The following is a 13,055-nucleotide window of genomic DNA, read 5'->3' as shown; positions in this document are numbered from 1 at the left end:
TGCCGGTGCCGCTCCCGCGATGCGCAGCGGCGCGGCCTTTTCCGGGGCGGGCGGGGCCGGGCCCTCCCCGGGCTCTGCGTCACGGCAGCAGCACGGCCGCGTTGGTTTTGTGGCTTTGATTGGTTTGGTTTTTTTTTCCAGGTCGCGGAGGGAAGCGGGGGCTTTGGCTCCGCCGGGGCGCCGGGACGCAGCTCCCCGCGGCGGGCACCGGCGCCGCCGCTCCCGCGGTCCTTTCCACGGCGCGGCCGCTTCCTCCGCTGCCGGCTATGAAATGATGCCGCTTAACAGCCGAGAAACGGCACAACACAGGCGGCGGGCGCTGGGGTGAGGTCTCTCTCCCGTATTTCCCCCGTGGCCTCTCCTGCCCGACTCCTCGCAGGGCTGAGCGCTCCCGACACGGTAAATCCCGACAGGATTTTACCTGAGGGATGAGTAACCCAGCACGCAATCCGCATGACTTCTAAGGAATGCTGTAAGCGGATGGGAGTGTCCGCCTTGGGAGGTTGCTTGGCCTTGGTGGGTCCACCCCATTGCCCTGCCCTTGGTCCCCCGCTCCAGGGCAGCCCGAGGCCACCCCAGGCTCCCCCTTGAAGAGCACTTGTCCTGCTGCCACGCCACGTTGCACCATGCCTACACCTTCTCGTCGTTGCACCGCTCCCTCTGCGTCAGCTAGGCGAGGCTTTGGGCACGCCGGGGTACCGCTCGGCACCCCTGCACAGCCCCTGCTGCCTCCAGCCCCGTGGGCGAAGGGACGATGGACGGGGGACAGCAAGGGACGGCAGCCAGGGCACGGGGCAGCGCAGGCGCTCAGGTGGCCCCTGCCTCTCCCTCTCCTCACAGCAATACCAGGATTGCAGCCGTCAGCACAAGCCCACAGAAACGTCCCGCGCCCCAGTTGCATAACAAATACAACAGCAGAATCAGAAACAAACCCAACAGCAGAATCAGATAACTCTGTGGCACCTTTCCACCCTGCCCGTATCACTGCCTGTCTTTTGCCAGAACACCAAGAAGTTCAACCTCTTGGCAAGCACCAGTTAAGCAGAAAGGCAATTTTTACAGCTTCCGTATTATCACTATGAATTTTGCACCCATGTCAAAACAAAACAAGGAGTACAAGCCCTCAAACGCCAAGGAGGGAGCAGTAAGTTTAATCCTCTGAACTCCTTGCTGGAGCTGCAGCCGGGTTTTTTGGGTAGAGAATATGACCGGTGCAGGAATACTCGGGTCGGCCGAGGGAAGGTTATACCTGGAGAGGGGCACGCACCTGCCCCAAGGCTGCCCTGGTACCGCCCGGGGTGGCAACGGGCCCTGCTCCAGCGGCGGCACCTCGCCTGCGTCATCGCAGTTCCCAGGAAAGGCCCGGCACGCTGCTGGGGACAGCGGCGCAACCTCAGCAGCAGCAATTACCCGAGCAGCTGATTACATCCGCCAAACAATGAGACTGCAAAACCATTTCAAGGGCTCTATGAGAAGGTTTAGTTAATAAATAAATAAATAAATAAAAAGCCAGGGTACTAGTATTGCTTATTTTATATTCCTTTTTCTTACAAACAGCTTTACTATAAATACTGCAATTTGCACACTTGTATCTGCACACTAGTAAAGGAACCTCAGTAAAAAAGTCATTTAAAAAAATACGAGTAAATCTTGCAAAATTGTGCAAAGAAGGTGTTTACTACGAAATTACTTTCCTAGTGGAAAGAAACGTTTACTGAATTTTTAAAGCCTCACTTTAAGAGTTGCAAAAATATTTTTTTCATACTGACACAAACAAAAAAGTAGGCACTGAACCAACACGGAGCTGGCTTTGAAATATGTTTGATTTTCCGGCTTTACAAAGAAATTCTTGAGTGTGGAGTCAGACGCTTGATATCAGGTTGCCTTACTGCACTTAGAACTTCACCCCGACAAGGTCAGGAGTTAGCGTAGCAACTCCACCTTCTCTCCAACCGGCTTCGTGCCGCTAAGGATGCCACAGCCATCGGCATTTATCCTGCAACAGGGAAACAAGCAGTTAATCGGGGTTAGCTGCTGCGTGCTGCAGCCCCTTGGCTTTGGCAGGAGTGACCTTTGCAGCCTCTGGTTCGCGGCACCTTAGCCCCGAGCCGCGGTGACCCGAAGGACGTTTCGGGTGCCCCCGCGCAGGTCCCTACCGTCGGGTGCCTGGCGCCGGCGCTGGCACAGGTGCGCGTGGGTGGGCGCGGCGCAGACGGGGCAGACGTGGCAGCCGGGGCTGCGGTGGGGGACGAGGTGAGCCAGGGTCCCCTCCGCGGCCAGGGGACACACGGGGCAGCCCGCCGTGTCGCTGTGGACAAGGGAGAGGTGCAGCTGGTCGGCGCAGGGAGGGCAGACGGGACCCTGCGGGCTGTGGAGAGAGAGCCAAAGGTGAGCCCTGACGGGTTCATGTCGGGAACTGCTCCTCGCCAAGCCACACCATGCAGGCTCTGGCACCTACAAAAGCTAGTTTCAGTAACAATTTCAAAGATATTAACTTTTTAAACCCAAACAAGTAGTGACTCACAAGTGCAGAACTGAAACGGCTCCTCCAGGGTTAGGGCTAATAGCAAGTGGAACAAGCGCTCGTAGGAACAGCATGAAATAAATGACTGGTAAAAAGAAGTTCATACTTACAAAAGCTAAAGCAGGCGGATGCACACGTCAAACCATGTTTGTTTTAACCAAAAGTTTATTTGAATTTGCCTCTGTCAATGACAGAGGAAGCTTTGTGGACCTGAGAGAGCACAAGACTCCCACGGGCAGATGCCAAAAAATAAACTGAGCAACAAGATGACCTCGCTCAGCTCGTCGCTGCTCTGCCCCAAACAAACTAACCGTGCCTAGAGGTGGAAAAAGCACTTGGCAGCGACGTGAACAGAAGGCCCACGCTGCAGGGTCTCTCACAGCACTCAGGCTCTTTGCTGCTTAATAAAAGACAAAGCTCCATCCCAGGCCAAAGAAGACACGAGGCCGAGCCAAGTGAGGACAGCTGAGGAGCACAGCCTGACTCAGAGACACCAAAGGAAACCACACAAGCGTTGTCCAAATAAACCTCACACCAGCTTCACCTCTCTTTGCTCGCAAGCAGGCACCACACGTTTACCCTGATACCGAGCTATAAGCAAGCAGAACCAACATTTACCCCCCCCATCATTTTTTTATTTTAAGTTACGCGGTTAACTCTCAGGTTTGCGGACGCTCGGCGCACACCGCAGTGCCCGCTGCGGAGAGGAGCCGCCTGCCCCGGCCGCACCGCACTCACCCCTCGTCCCGCCGGCGGGGCTCCCCCGGCCGCTCCCCGGGCGCCGCAGGATGGCTTTCGCACTGGCCGAGGTGGGCGCGCAGCCAGTTCTCACAGGTGGGACAGATGTGATGGTTGCTGTGGAGAAGCACCGTTGAGGACGTGCATCGAGTCTCTCTATGGAGACTCAAAAATCACCCGTGAAGCTGGGCACCTCCAGCTTCCCTGGTGCTGAGGAACCGTCCCAAGCGGGATGAAAACCTGGAATTAGCTCTAGCACAAACCTCCCCCACTTTGCTAAAATGTGTGAGATGTTTCTATGTCTGTTCTGAAACACACTGCTTCGTAAATCCATACTCTCCTTCTAGCTAGCCCCCCACCTCCCAACCTCACCCCACCAAACCTGCAAACCCAGTTAGGCTCCAGTTCAGCGTTTCTCTCCCAGAGCAGAGAGGGGGAGCGGAGAGGGCAGCTCCGTGTCGGCCCTGCACGCCGAGCGCTGCGGCGAGCGCCCGGGCATCGCGGTGTACGGTGCGACTGCCAGAGCGCAACACGAGCGAGGAAATAGGAGACACACGTGCACGGGCTGCATGCTTTTTAAAAGCACAGAAAGCACAAAGCACAAAAATTGTCCAGAGCGCCTTTGTGTTAGGGGGGAAAAAAGCAGAGAGATTAGCGTTTTAAAAGGAATGAAATGCTGTATTACGCAGCACAGTATCGAGACAGGAACGAGGTGGGAACAAACAAGGAGGTGCAGAATACCCTTATTTTCTCCTCTGATTGAATAAATACAGGTCTACTCTACTCTGAAATGATTTTTATTCAAGCCCACCATGGCACTTGTGTATTTTTAAGTGGAAGACAGACCTTTCGTCGTCCACGGGCTGCTCAGCCTCACTCCGCTCCGGAACAGCTTCTGCTGTGCCGTCACCCTGCACATCTGCAGCTTTGGCAGGAGAGCTGAGGGCAGAGAAAGGGAGAGAAGACAACCTGAACCCACCTGGATGCATGGCTTTCCCAGAACGACTACTGCCCTGCGGAACCACTTTTTTCTAAATAGCGAGTACTTTCTGCTGCTAAAACAACTTAAAGGAAGCAAAGGAATTCAAGCTGCAAAACCTGCTCTATCCGTGGATAGATGCTTTCTCCCCCACGAGAAGCACCCCTTTCTCCCTCTTTTGCTTTACACGGACCCGTGCAAGGGGAGCAGGAGCAAGCGCCCGGTCGGCCGCGGTACCTCGTGCCTGCGGGGCTTCGGCTCTCCCCGCTGCCGATGCTGGAGACCGAGTAGGTGCGCGGTGTGCCGGGCTGGGCGCGCAGCCAGTCCTCGCAGGCGGCGCAGCCGTGGCGCACGGGCTCGGCGCAGGGGGCCAGGGCAGCGTGCAGCCGCTCTTCGCAGGTGGGACACACGTGGCAACTTGTCGTGTGGCTGCGGACGAGAAAGACGGGGGGAACCCCTCCTGCTCAGCCCCGAGAGCAGCTGGCGAACACCAAACCCTCCCGTGAAGCAGCCGTCGCCTCTTTGGCGAGCGGCGTGTTCATCGCAGAGGCAGAGGTGTTGGCATTTTAGAGTCAAAAACTGCATAAAGATGTGCTGTAGCGGTGTGGTCAGGCACGGCAAGGTTTGTGGCTAGGAATAACACCGCTGAGATCCGTGGGTATAGTCGGAAGAGTGGCACAAGTTTTTGGGCAGATGAACAAGCAAACCTACCAAAAATAGGAATGCCACGGCACGGGCTGCTTCTCGCCATCTGTTATCTTGGGGTGCATCGGTGGATCCCTTCCCTTCACCTCGCCCTTTTGGAAATGCATATTATAAGAGCTGAAGAGAAAGGAGAAAATTCATAGAATAAAAAGCAACTTAGCAACATGGAAAGATAGAACTAACCATGCAAGTATATACTGAAGGTAATTACTATCACTCAGAGCTTAAGAGAAAATACCCAGTTATCCTTAGGGAAAGTTATGATTCGTGAGGGGCAGCTTAGGCTCACTTACTGCTTTTTCGTGCCTTTCCGTCTTGTGATGATCCCAGCTAGAATTCCCAGGGCTACTAGGAGAGCTAACAACAAAGAAGAAAAAAAAAAAAAAAACCGAACCCAAAATAAACAACAAATTTGGTGTGTAATTTAAGTGAAATACTGCAGTTTGGTAAAAGACTGGCAGCAAAATTCTCCGCTCTGGGGCTGCTGTCGCCACCCAGAGGCTCCCTCTCAGCCAGAATAATGCCAAACCCCTCCTGGGCCTCGGGACGCGGAGCAGAGAAGCCACGGCTAAGTGTGGTGCCATGCTGATTTCTTAAGGGTGGGATCCTCGCTTATTTAGTGCTTTTATAGACAGCCTCCTGTTTCTTTTGCATTTTAAACATACGCACCGGTTTTAGTACTTGATCTCTTTTGCAACAAGGATGTTCCAAGCTTCACTGATCTCTTATCTTTCAGTGTCGGCCAAGGCATTTTAAAGCAACTTTATCAATTAAAGAATGACAGGGCATACAGTTTTTGGTTGGCTTCTTACCCTGGCTTCTTTGTCTTCTGTCATTTCATCCTCAATTGATGTAATGTTTTCTACTAAGACGCAGACCATCCGCCCAGTCGCTTGCAATGCTGCTGCATTACCCAACAGCAGAGAAACCCCTGAACCCTGACCAGAGACACTCAGGACTAGGGGGAGTGAAACGAGTAAACCAAAAACACCCACTCCAGGAATTTAATAGCAAATAACAACTTTGGGTTAGGAAACTATATTTTTAATTTTAAACTACTTACCAATGCAAGCAGGGATGAGGATACTTGCTAGAGAAGAAAATAATGAAGCTGATGTTAAAAAAATGAAGCCAACAATGCTGATAACTAAACAGGGAAGTTCCTTAATCTATGCCCACAGAACAGTATTACTCAAACCCAGTTAACCTTAACACTGCTGAGAAGACAAAATACTATAAACCACTCTGTCATTCCCTACTACACACATCATTACGCTCTTCTCGAGTCCCTCACCCCACCGCTCTCCACTGACGGAGCTGAGGTCCGTAGCTCCAGGCCACCTCCACCCTCAGCAACGTCCAAATACAGCCAAGATAACACCCGTGCTTTCTACTGAGATGCTCAGCTGCACGGAGGGAGACTCAAGCATGAGAAATCCTACTCCGTAGCACGTCAGCTAAGGAGTCACACAGCTGGGAGCAGAGAGAAAAGGGGGTCAGACCAGGGAATAAGCCTGTGTGAACCCCTTAGAAACTGGAAGATGGACCCGCCAAAAGAAATGAAGAAGGCATAGTGAGAGCAGAAATCCCACCGCACGTGGAGTCACAGGCACCCAACATGGGTGCAATTATAGCAATTAAAATGACCCTGAGGCAGAAAGCCTCTCCTGAACTCTTACCCAGCCAGTAAGGATTCTCTGCTGTCTTCTCTTCCAAGGGTTCAGTTTGGTTTGTCGCTGCCGTAGTGCTAACTGTAGAGAGAAAAAAATGAAGGAAAACTACTCAAAATCATATTTTAGATAATTCTCCATTTATACATAATATATAAAATCCTTCAGTGAGGAGTAAATGTAGCATGGGCAGGTGGCCTCTGACCTGTGCATCTGTGGCTACGACAGCAAGAACAGTGGCAGAGTGACCCAGGGACCTCAGTGACACTACACGCCTTACGGACAGCGGGGAGCCTGCTGTCCCACTTGGCTTTACTGCCCAAGTGTTGTTAGACACTAGATATGAATCCATTCCCAGATTTAGTCCATCAGCTTTGCAGTTACTGATACACTTAACACATTGTTGATTAAAATTCTGCCTGTTCCTCTCGAAGGGAAAAACATAAAACTGTGTACGACCGTGCTCATGTTGTTCTTCAGCACAGCTTGGCACCTTGCAAAGCACAGACTTGCTAACCATCACCGCTGTGCAGGGATGCTGCTCCCTTGGAAACAAACCCCACGGGAACGCCCGTCCAGACTGGGGTCCTTCCCTTTCTGAGAGAAGGGCATTTGGACTAATGCACAGCAAGAAAAACTACCTGAGAACAGGACAATTATCCAGCAACGCTCACCCCTGCATTCGGGAGGAGACCCGCTCCAGACGCCATCGATGCTGTTCTCCGTTGTACAACGAAGAGTTTCATTTCCCACGAGCTGGAGCCCAGGGCCACACGTGTACATCACGACCGAGCCGTACATGAACTCCTTTGTACCGCTGCCGTTGTGCTTCCCATCGGGAACAGCTGGAGGCGGAGGGCAAAAAGTAGCTGGGGGAGAAAAAGAAAAGAGTTTGGGAGGTGACCCCTGGGATGCTCTTCCCCACGATGTGAAGAGAGGAAAACCCAAGGGCCGCTTGCACACAGGCTCGCATTGCACCCGTTGCAGGAGCAGGGGCCGAAACGGGAGCCCTGGCCACCCTCTCGGCGCGCAGTTACTTTGCGGTGCCTCCCAGCCTGCTGTGCTGCGTACGCAGGGGCAGCGGCAGCCCGCGGGGACACCGAGGCCACCGCGTTGCTCGTTTAGGTCGGTCTTTCACGTGCAGAAGGCACCAGCGATGCTGCTGGCCAGTCCCTGCTTTCATCGCGCCAGCTGGCTCCTTTCCAGAGACGCTTACCTGACTTCATTTAGTAAAATTAACACATGATTCAGTATTTCTGAGTTGGATTATTTGTTATTTCCAGTCAAGCACCGGACAACTTCACTTACCCTGACAAGCTGGAATATGACTCCAGGCAACTTTATCTCCCATTAGGTAACAGTGGATGCGAGGTGACTCTCCCTTTAACGTGTACCTGCGGGGTAAAAGGCACAGCAACAAATCAGTTTGTTGTCACCAACCAAGAACATGTCACCCCGGACAGGTGCCGAGGACTCGACAGGCAGAGCCCCTCGTCCCAGCTCGCACACCAGTGACTCTGGCCAGGCGACTGGGATGCAGTGGGCACCTGGCTTCACACTCACCCAGGGTCACAAACTACATCTGCTTCTGCATTGAGCATATAATTGTTTGTAACAACTTTGCCGTGTTCTGGATTTGCTGGAACGCCACAAGATTTCACTAAAAAAGAATAAGATTATCCTTAGGACACTACAAGGATGGGGAAAAAACCCCCAGGCATGCTTTTCATAACAGTATAGCAACGTCAAACCAGGCATCTGATAGTAGTTCATGCGAAACGTCATTAAAAAAAAGGCAATCCTAAAATACAAATCAGACGCGGCACGCAGAGCACAGCGCTGCGGGTGCGGCCGTGGGAGGATGTTGGAGAAAACGAAACGACACGGAGACACTCACTCTGACATAGCTTGGGAACCTCTGACCACGTCAAATTATCACGACAAGTGCTGGTGGGGAGCTGCTCTGTGGTGTTCTCGTAGCCTGGGCGACAAATGTACTTCACCGTCATATTAACAGGATAAAAATTCTGCATTTCATCTTCTTCTGATACTTTAGCAAAATGCACACGCAGCGGGCTGGGACAGCTACCTAGTGACAACAAAGACAACCAAAGTGTACAGTTAGAGAGCAAAAATAACAATCTTTTGCATTCAACTATGTATAAACATAAATCCAGGTGGTAATGCACAAGCCTCCCTAAGAATATGGATACCACAAATATTTTTAAGATGGTGATTGGCAATTTGCATAATTCAAAAATATCCCTAGACGACTATTTAACGGAAGAAGATTTTAAACGTTAAAATTTGCCCTCTTACAATCATTCACAAGCGCAGTGCTTACCTCCCTCACCAGTTCCACAGCTGAAGCGTTTGAGGTGGGGAAGCGCAGCGGAGGTTTGCAAATCCCCAAAGCCAAACCTTCTCCCCCTTAGTTAACTCTTGTGTCAGCACCCAGCTCTGCCAGCGCTTCGCCGCTCTAGTCCTGCCCCTCCTTCCTCTGCTTCCCCAGGCCAGCCAGCTATTTTTATTAACACACAAGCTCCAGCGCATGGCTCCAACAGACTCAGCAGGGTCAGGAAAAAGGGGCAGTAAGAGATTCTCTGACAAGCAACTGCATCCTGTGTCACTTTGGATGGGGAAACCCTCGAAACAGCAATTGCTAAAGCCGTAAACGTTTGCACAAGCAGCGTGCACGTCTAAGCAACTCATTTCAGAGAAAGCGAAATACTTACGACCGCAAAACTCGGCGAGGTTGGACCACTGGGAGTTTCTGAGGCACTGTATCGTATCTAATAGCAAGGGGCGTTTCATATAACCGGTAACGCATCTGTACGTTACTTTGAAGCCGACTTTGAAGCTCTCCTCATGTTTAACATCCTCTGGCGGCTCCGCGTGGCTTATATCTGGCAACGGCCCACAGTCACCTGTGGCAAAATAAACCCGGACTCAGTGGGGCTTCTACTACAGCTCCCCGAGCAGGACACGGCACAAGCGCCCACGCGCATACGAATCCGCAGGGGAGCGCGGCACACGCACCCGCGACACCCGCGACACCCGCGACACCCACCCACCGCGGAGCACAGGCGCGGGGTGACGGGGCTCAGCGCCCCCCCCGCCCTCCATCACCCCATCCCCCCCCGCGGGCTCACCCCACGCCGCGGGCGGCAGCAGCAGCAGCAGCAGCAGCGGCAGCAGCAGCAGCGGCAGCAGCAGGGGCAGCGGCAGCGGCAGCAGCAGCGCGGGCAGGAGCCGGCGGCGCTGCCCGGAGCCCATGGCTGCCTCGGGGCGCCGGGAGCCGGGGGCGGGCAGCCCCGCAGGGCGGGGAGCGGAGGGGGAGCGGGGCCACTCCCGGAGCCGCAGGGTGGGGAAGGGTTTGCTCAAGAGCACCCGTGGGTGCTGCCCGCAGCCCTGGGCCGGCAGCAGCAGCCTCGGCTGGGGGACGGGCAGCCGAAAGCAGCGCCGCGCCCCTGGGTCCGACCCCCGCCGCTCCGGTCCCTCCCTGCCACCTCGGCGCTGGGAAGTTCTCTGCTGGAAGTCGGACCTGCGGCTGGCAGCGGCAGCGGGTGCGGAGCAGGCGCTGCTCCTCGCGTCTGCTCCAGGAGGCAGCTTGGCAGCCAGAGGAATGCAGCGGGGCTCTCCTCCAAATCGTTTCTCTGCACCTTCCAGTAAAGACACCCCTCTCTCCAAAGCTATCAAGTCCCAAAGGAAAAGAGAAAAAAACGCAAAAAAGCAGCATGCGGGTCTTGCCAGCTCCAGCTGTGAAGCCTTCAGCACGCCCCGAAGCTGGGAGGGGTAGGGAAGGTCCCGTTCATCCCCCGGCCCTGGCTCTGCTGCCTGCGGGGACGAGAGCTGCATCTTCATCGGGTGCCTCCTGCCCTCTCCGGCAGCGCCTGGCCCAAGGCTGCTCCCAGGGAGCCCAGCCCAGCGCAGCTCGGCGACGCCAGCCCCCCACCAGGCCCCCAAACCGCCTTCAAACGTCACCTGCCTGTCCCTGGGAAGTGGCCTCCGCGGAGAGGTTTTTCTGCAAGAAGAGAGGGATTTTCTCCAGCCCAAGGGGTGCACGGGAGACCAGCGGGCTGTAAATCAGCCTCACTGTGAAGCTGCTACTTGAGATGCTTCTGTTAACACCTATGCACAAAACAAGGCAGCGGGGATACCAGCATTTCCACTGTAACTTTCCCAGTTAGACACAAAACTCTGAACGAGATGCTGCGCTGCCCACGGAGGCTCAGGGACGTCCTGGGGCCCTGCCGGGCACCCGAGCAGTTTGCCTCAGCTCCGTGCCCGCCTGCGAAAGCAGAGCTGCTCTGGGATCCCTGCCCGCAGGGCGTGCGGGAAGAGCCAAAGGAAAGGTTGTGGCTGTATCGGCTGCTCCGTCCCGCTCTGCTGAGCAGCGCTGCCGGTGAGGGGGCCTCTGTCACCCCACCCGGGGAAAGGGCAGCCAGCAGCAGCCTGCCCGCCTGCCTGCACCTTCCTGCACCTTCCTGCCTGCCTTTGTTATCCAGGAAACAGCAAAGTTTCCACCGAGAAGCTCAAAGTTATCTTTTTTTTTTTTTTTTTTTTATTTTACACCAGAAGAAGGACCTGCTGTAGTTTCAACTCAGTGAAATCCCCTTGCTAACAGAGTTCAGATTAATGCCTTGAACCAGGCTGCTTTTCTACCTGAGGCCGTGCAGGAGGCATCCGTACCTGCCAAGACCATCAGGCTCAGACCAGCCCGTCCCTCTGCCTCTCTGCCACCCACGCTTGCTGTCCCATTTTGCCCTGTATTGCCCCAGTAACCAACCGAGCACCAAAACCTCCCGCGCAGGAGCTGCCCCAGCAGCTGAGCCCTGCGATAGTGGGTCTGCGCCTGCTCAGCTGGTGCCGCCGAGGGCGACTTGCTTTATCTTGCTCCGACATCCCTCCCCCGTGCTGCAGGGATCAGGCCGAGCAGATGGTGACGGCGGAAGTGAACGCATGTACAGAGGGGAGCCTGACCCGTGCTGCTCTACGCACCCACGCTGCCAGGCTCGGACTGGAACAACATGAGATTTCCAGCAAAACCAGCCAGCAAAAAGCGGGGTTGAGCTGCCAGGGTTGCTCTTGGCTTTCCATGGAAACACGCCCTCAGCTCCCTGCCCGCTCCCGCACGCTCCTGCCACCCCCGGGCAGGGCAGCAGCCGGGGAGGTCGCTCACAGCACCCAAAGCCGTTCTGGGACTGAGCCCCTGGGTCTGCCCGGGCTGAGCCGGGGAGCTGCAGCGGAGGGGCCGCAGAGCTCGGCACCGGGACGCCTAAATAGGGTTAAGGGCAGGTATGCATCGCTCCAGCTTTCTTTTTCAGACCGCTTACTAGAAACATTCACATTCCCAAACATTACTGCATGGATTTTCTTCCCTTTTTTTTTTTTTTTTTTTTTTTAAAACCAAGTTAAATTTACATAGGAGGCCATTTAGAAAATAAATGACTAAAAGCGCTGATAAAGGACTGACTGAACAGCAAGTCTGACCATTACCAAGATACCTCTAAAAGCTGGTACCTTCCTGGAAAAAGCATAAAATATGAAAAGCGAACAGCAGGCAGCTGAATTCACAGGCTATCCTTTATAAACAATTACCATTTATTACTAAATGTAAATAAAACCCCAGAAAGGCACCTAAATATAAGGCAGTTAGTGTTCTGTATAGGACAAAGATGGTAAGCGGCCAACAACATCAACCTGACATTTCCAGTTTCTCTGCTGCAGTGGGACAACGCTGGAGAGCGTGTTTCGCAGTTACTTCTGGGTCTGCGCGTAGTCGATGTGCTCACAGCCTGCAGCCGCCTTCCTCCGTCTGGAAAGCAGAAGTAGCTCCTTTACAATATGAGATCAGAGACACAAACCACTCGTGGCTCTTCTCTTTCATGTAGTCTGAACGGAAATACAAACTGCAAAGAATTTATGTCTGGTACAAAAAAAGTTTTTGCTAAAGCAGGTGCTTAAACTACTGAAGATATAAAGATCAACATTCAATTTAGCCTGTAAAGTACTATGATTTCCTAAAATAAATAAGCATATAACTTTGCAAGAGAGGGAAGTCAGTACTTTGCTTTCAGCACAACCCTGCTGGCAGCTAGCATGGGTGTATCTGCAGCCGGACCGTTCCGCAGCCAGAAATTCCTGATAAGTGAAGGGAGCAGCTCAGCCCAGCAGAGAGGCTTGGGTCTTCTACAGCCTGGCCTGCGGGCCTGTATTTGTGGTGACTGTTGTGGCAGCAGGTCAGCGTTGCTAGCAAGGAAACGTGCGGTTGTGGAAACACCGAGTCGAACAGTTGTGACATGACCGAGCTCCGTCTGAAATTCTGCAGAAGGCCTGAGGGGTTTCTGAGAAACTGCGGCTTCCCACGCCCAGCCTGAAGAAAGGCTGGGCAGATCGGCAGGGAAGTGCGACTGCGTTCGGGATGCTAGGAAGAAAT

General features: G+C 53.9%; 1 protein-coding gene across 3 annotated transcripts; it reads right to left on the bottom strand.

The window, feature by feature from the left end:
- Positions 1 to 1,617: 1,617 nt before the first annotated feature.
- Positions 1,618 to 11,466, bottom strand: LOC309599062 (uncharacterized protein). 3 transcript variants are annotated; one of them, XM_082330183.1, is made up of 15 exons: positions 10,601 to 11,466; positions 9,352 to 9,543; positions 8,514 to 8,705; positions 8,180 to 8,276; positions 7,925 to 8,010; positions 7,291 to 7,485; positions 6,626 to 6,697; positions 6,010 to 6,036; positions 5,240 to 5,303; positions 4,953 to 5,063; positions 4,479 to 4,670; positions 4,109 to 4,201; positions 3,263 to 3,379; positions 2,157 to 2,368; positions 1,618 to 1,996 (listed from the first exon to the last, which is right to left on the bottom strand). In XM_082330183.1, the coding sequence occupies exons 2-15, from the start codon at positions 9,428 to 9,430 to the stop codon at positions 1,992 to 1,994; spliced, it is 1,542 nt and encodes a 513-aa protein (XP_082186309.1). In that variant the 5' UTR covers positions 9,431 to 9,543; positions 10,601 to 11,466; the 3' UTR covers positions 1,618 to 1,991. The 3 variants fall into 3 exon arrangements, with proteins under 3 accessions (XP_082186309.1, XP_082186310.1, XP_082186308.1); XM_082330184.1 differs by lacking the exon at positions 10,601 to 11,466 and adding an exon at positions 10,161 to 10,538; XM_082330182.1 differs by lacking the exon at positions 10,601 to 11,466 and adding an exon at positions 9,769 to 10,142.
- Positions 11,467 to 13,055: the final 1,589 nt, after the last annotated feature.

This window comes from Platalea leucorodia (assembly GCF_965183815.1).
Source record: "Platalea leucorodia genome assembly, chromosome: 19".
Classification (NCBI taxonomy): Eukaryota; Metazoa; Chordata; class Aves; order Pelecaniformes; family Threskiornithidae; genus Platalea; species Platalea leucorodia.
The sequence above is the reverse complement of the archived record's forward strand: the minus strand, read 5'-3'. Positions and strand labels throughout refer to the sequence as shown.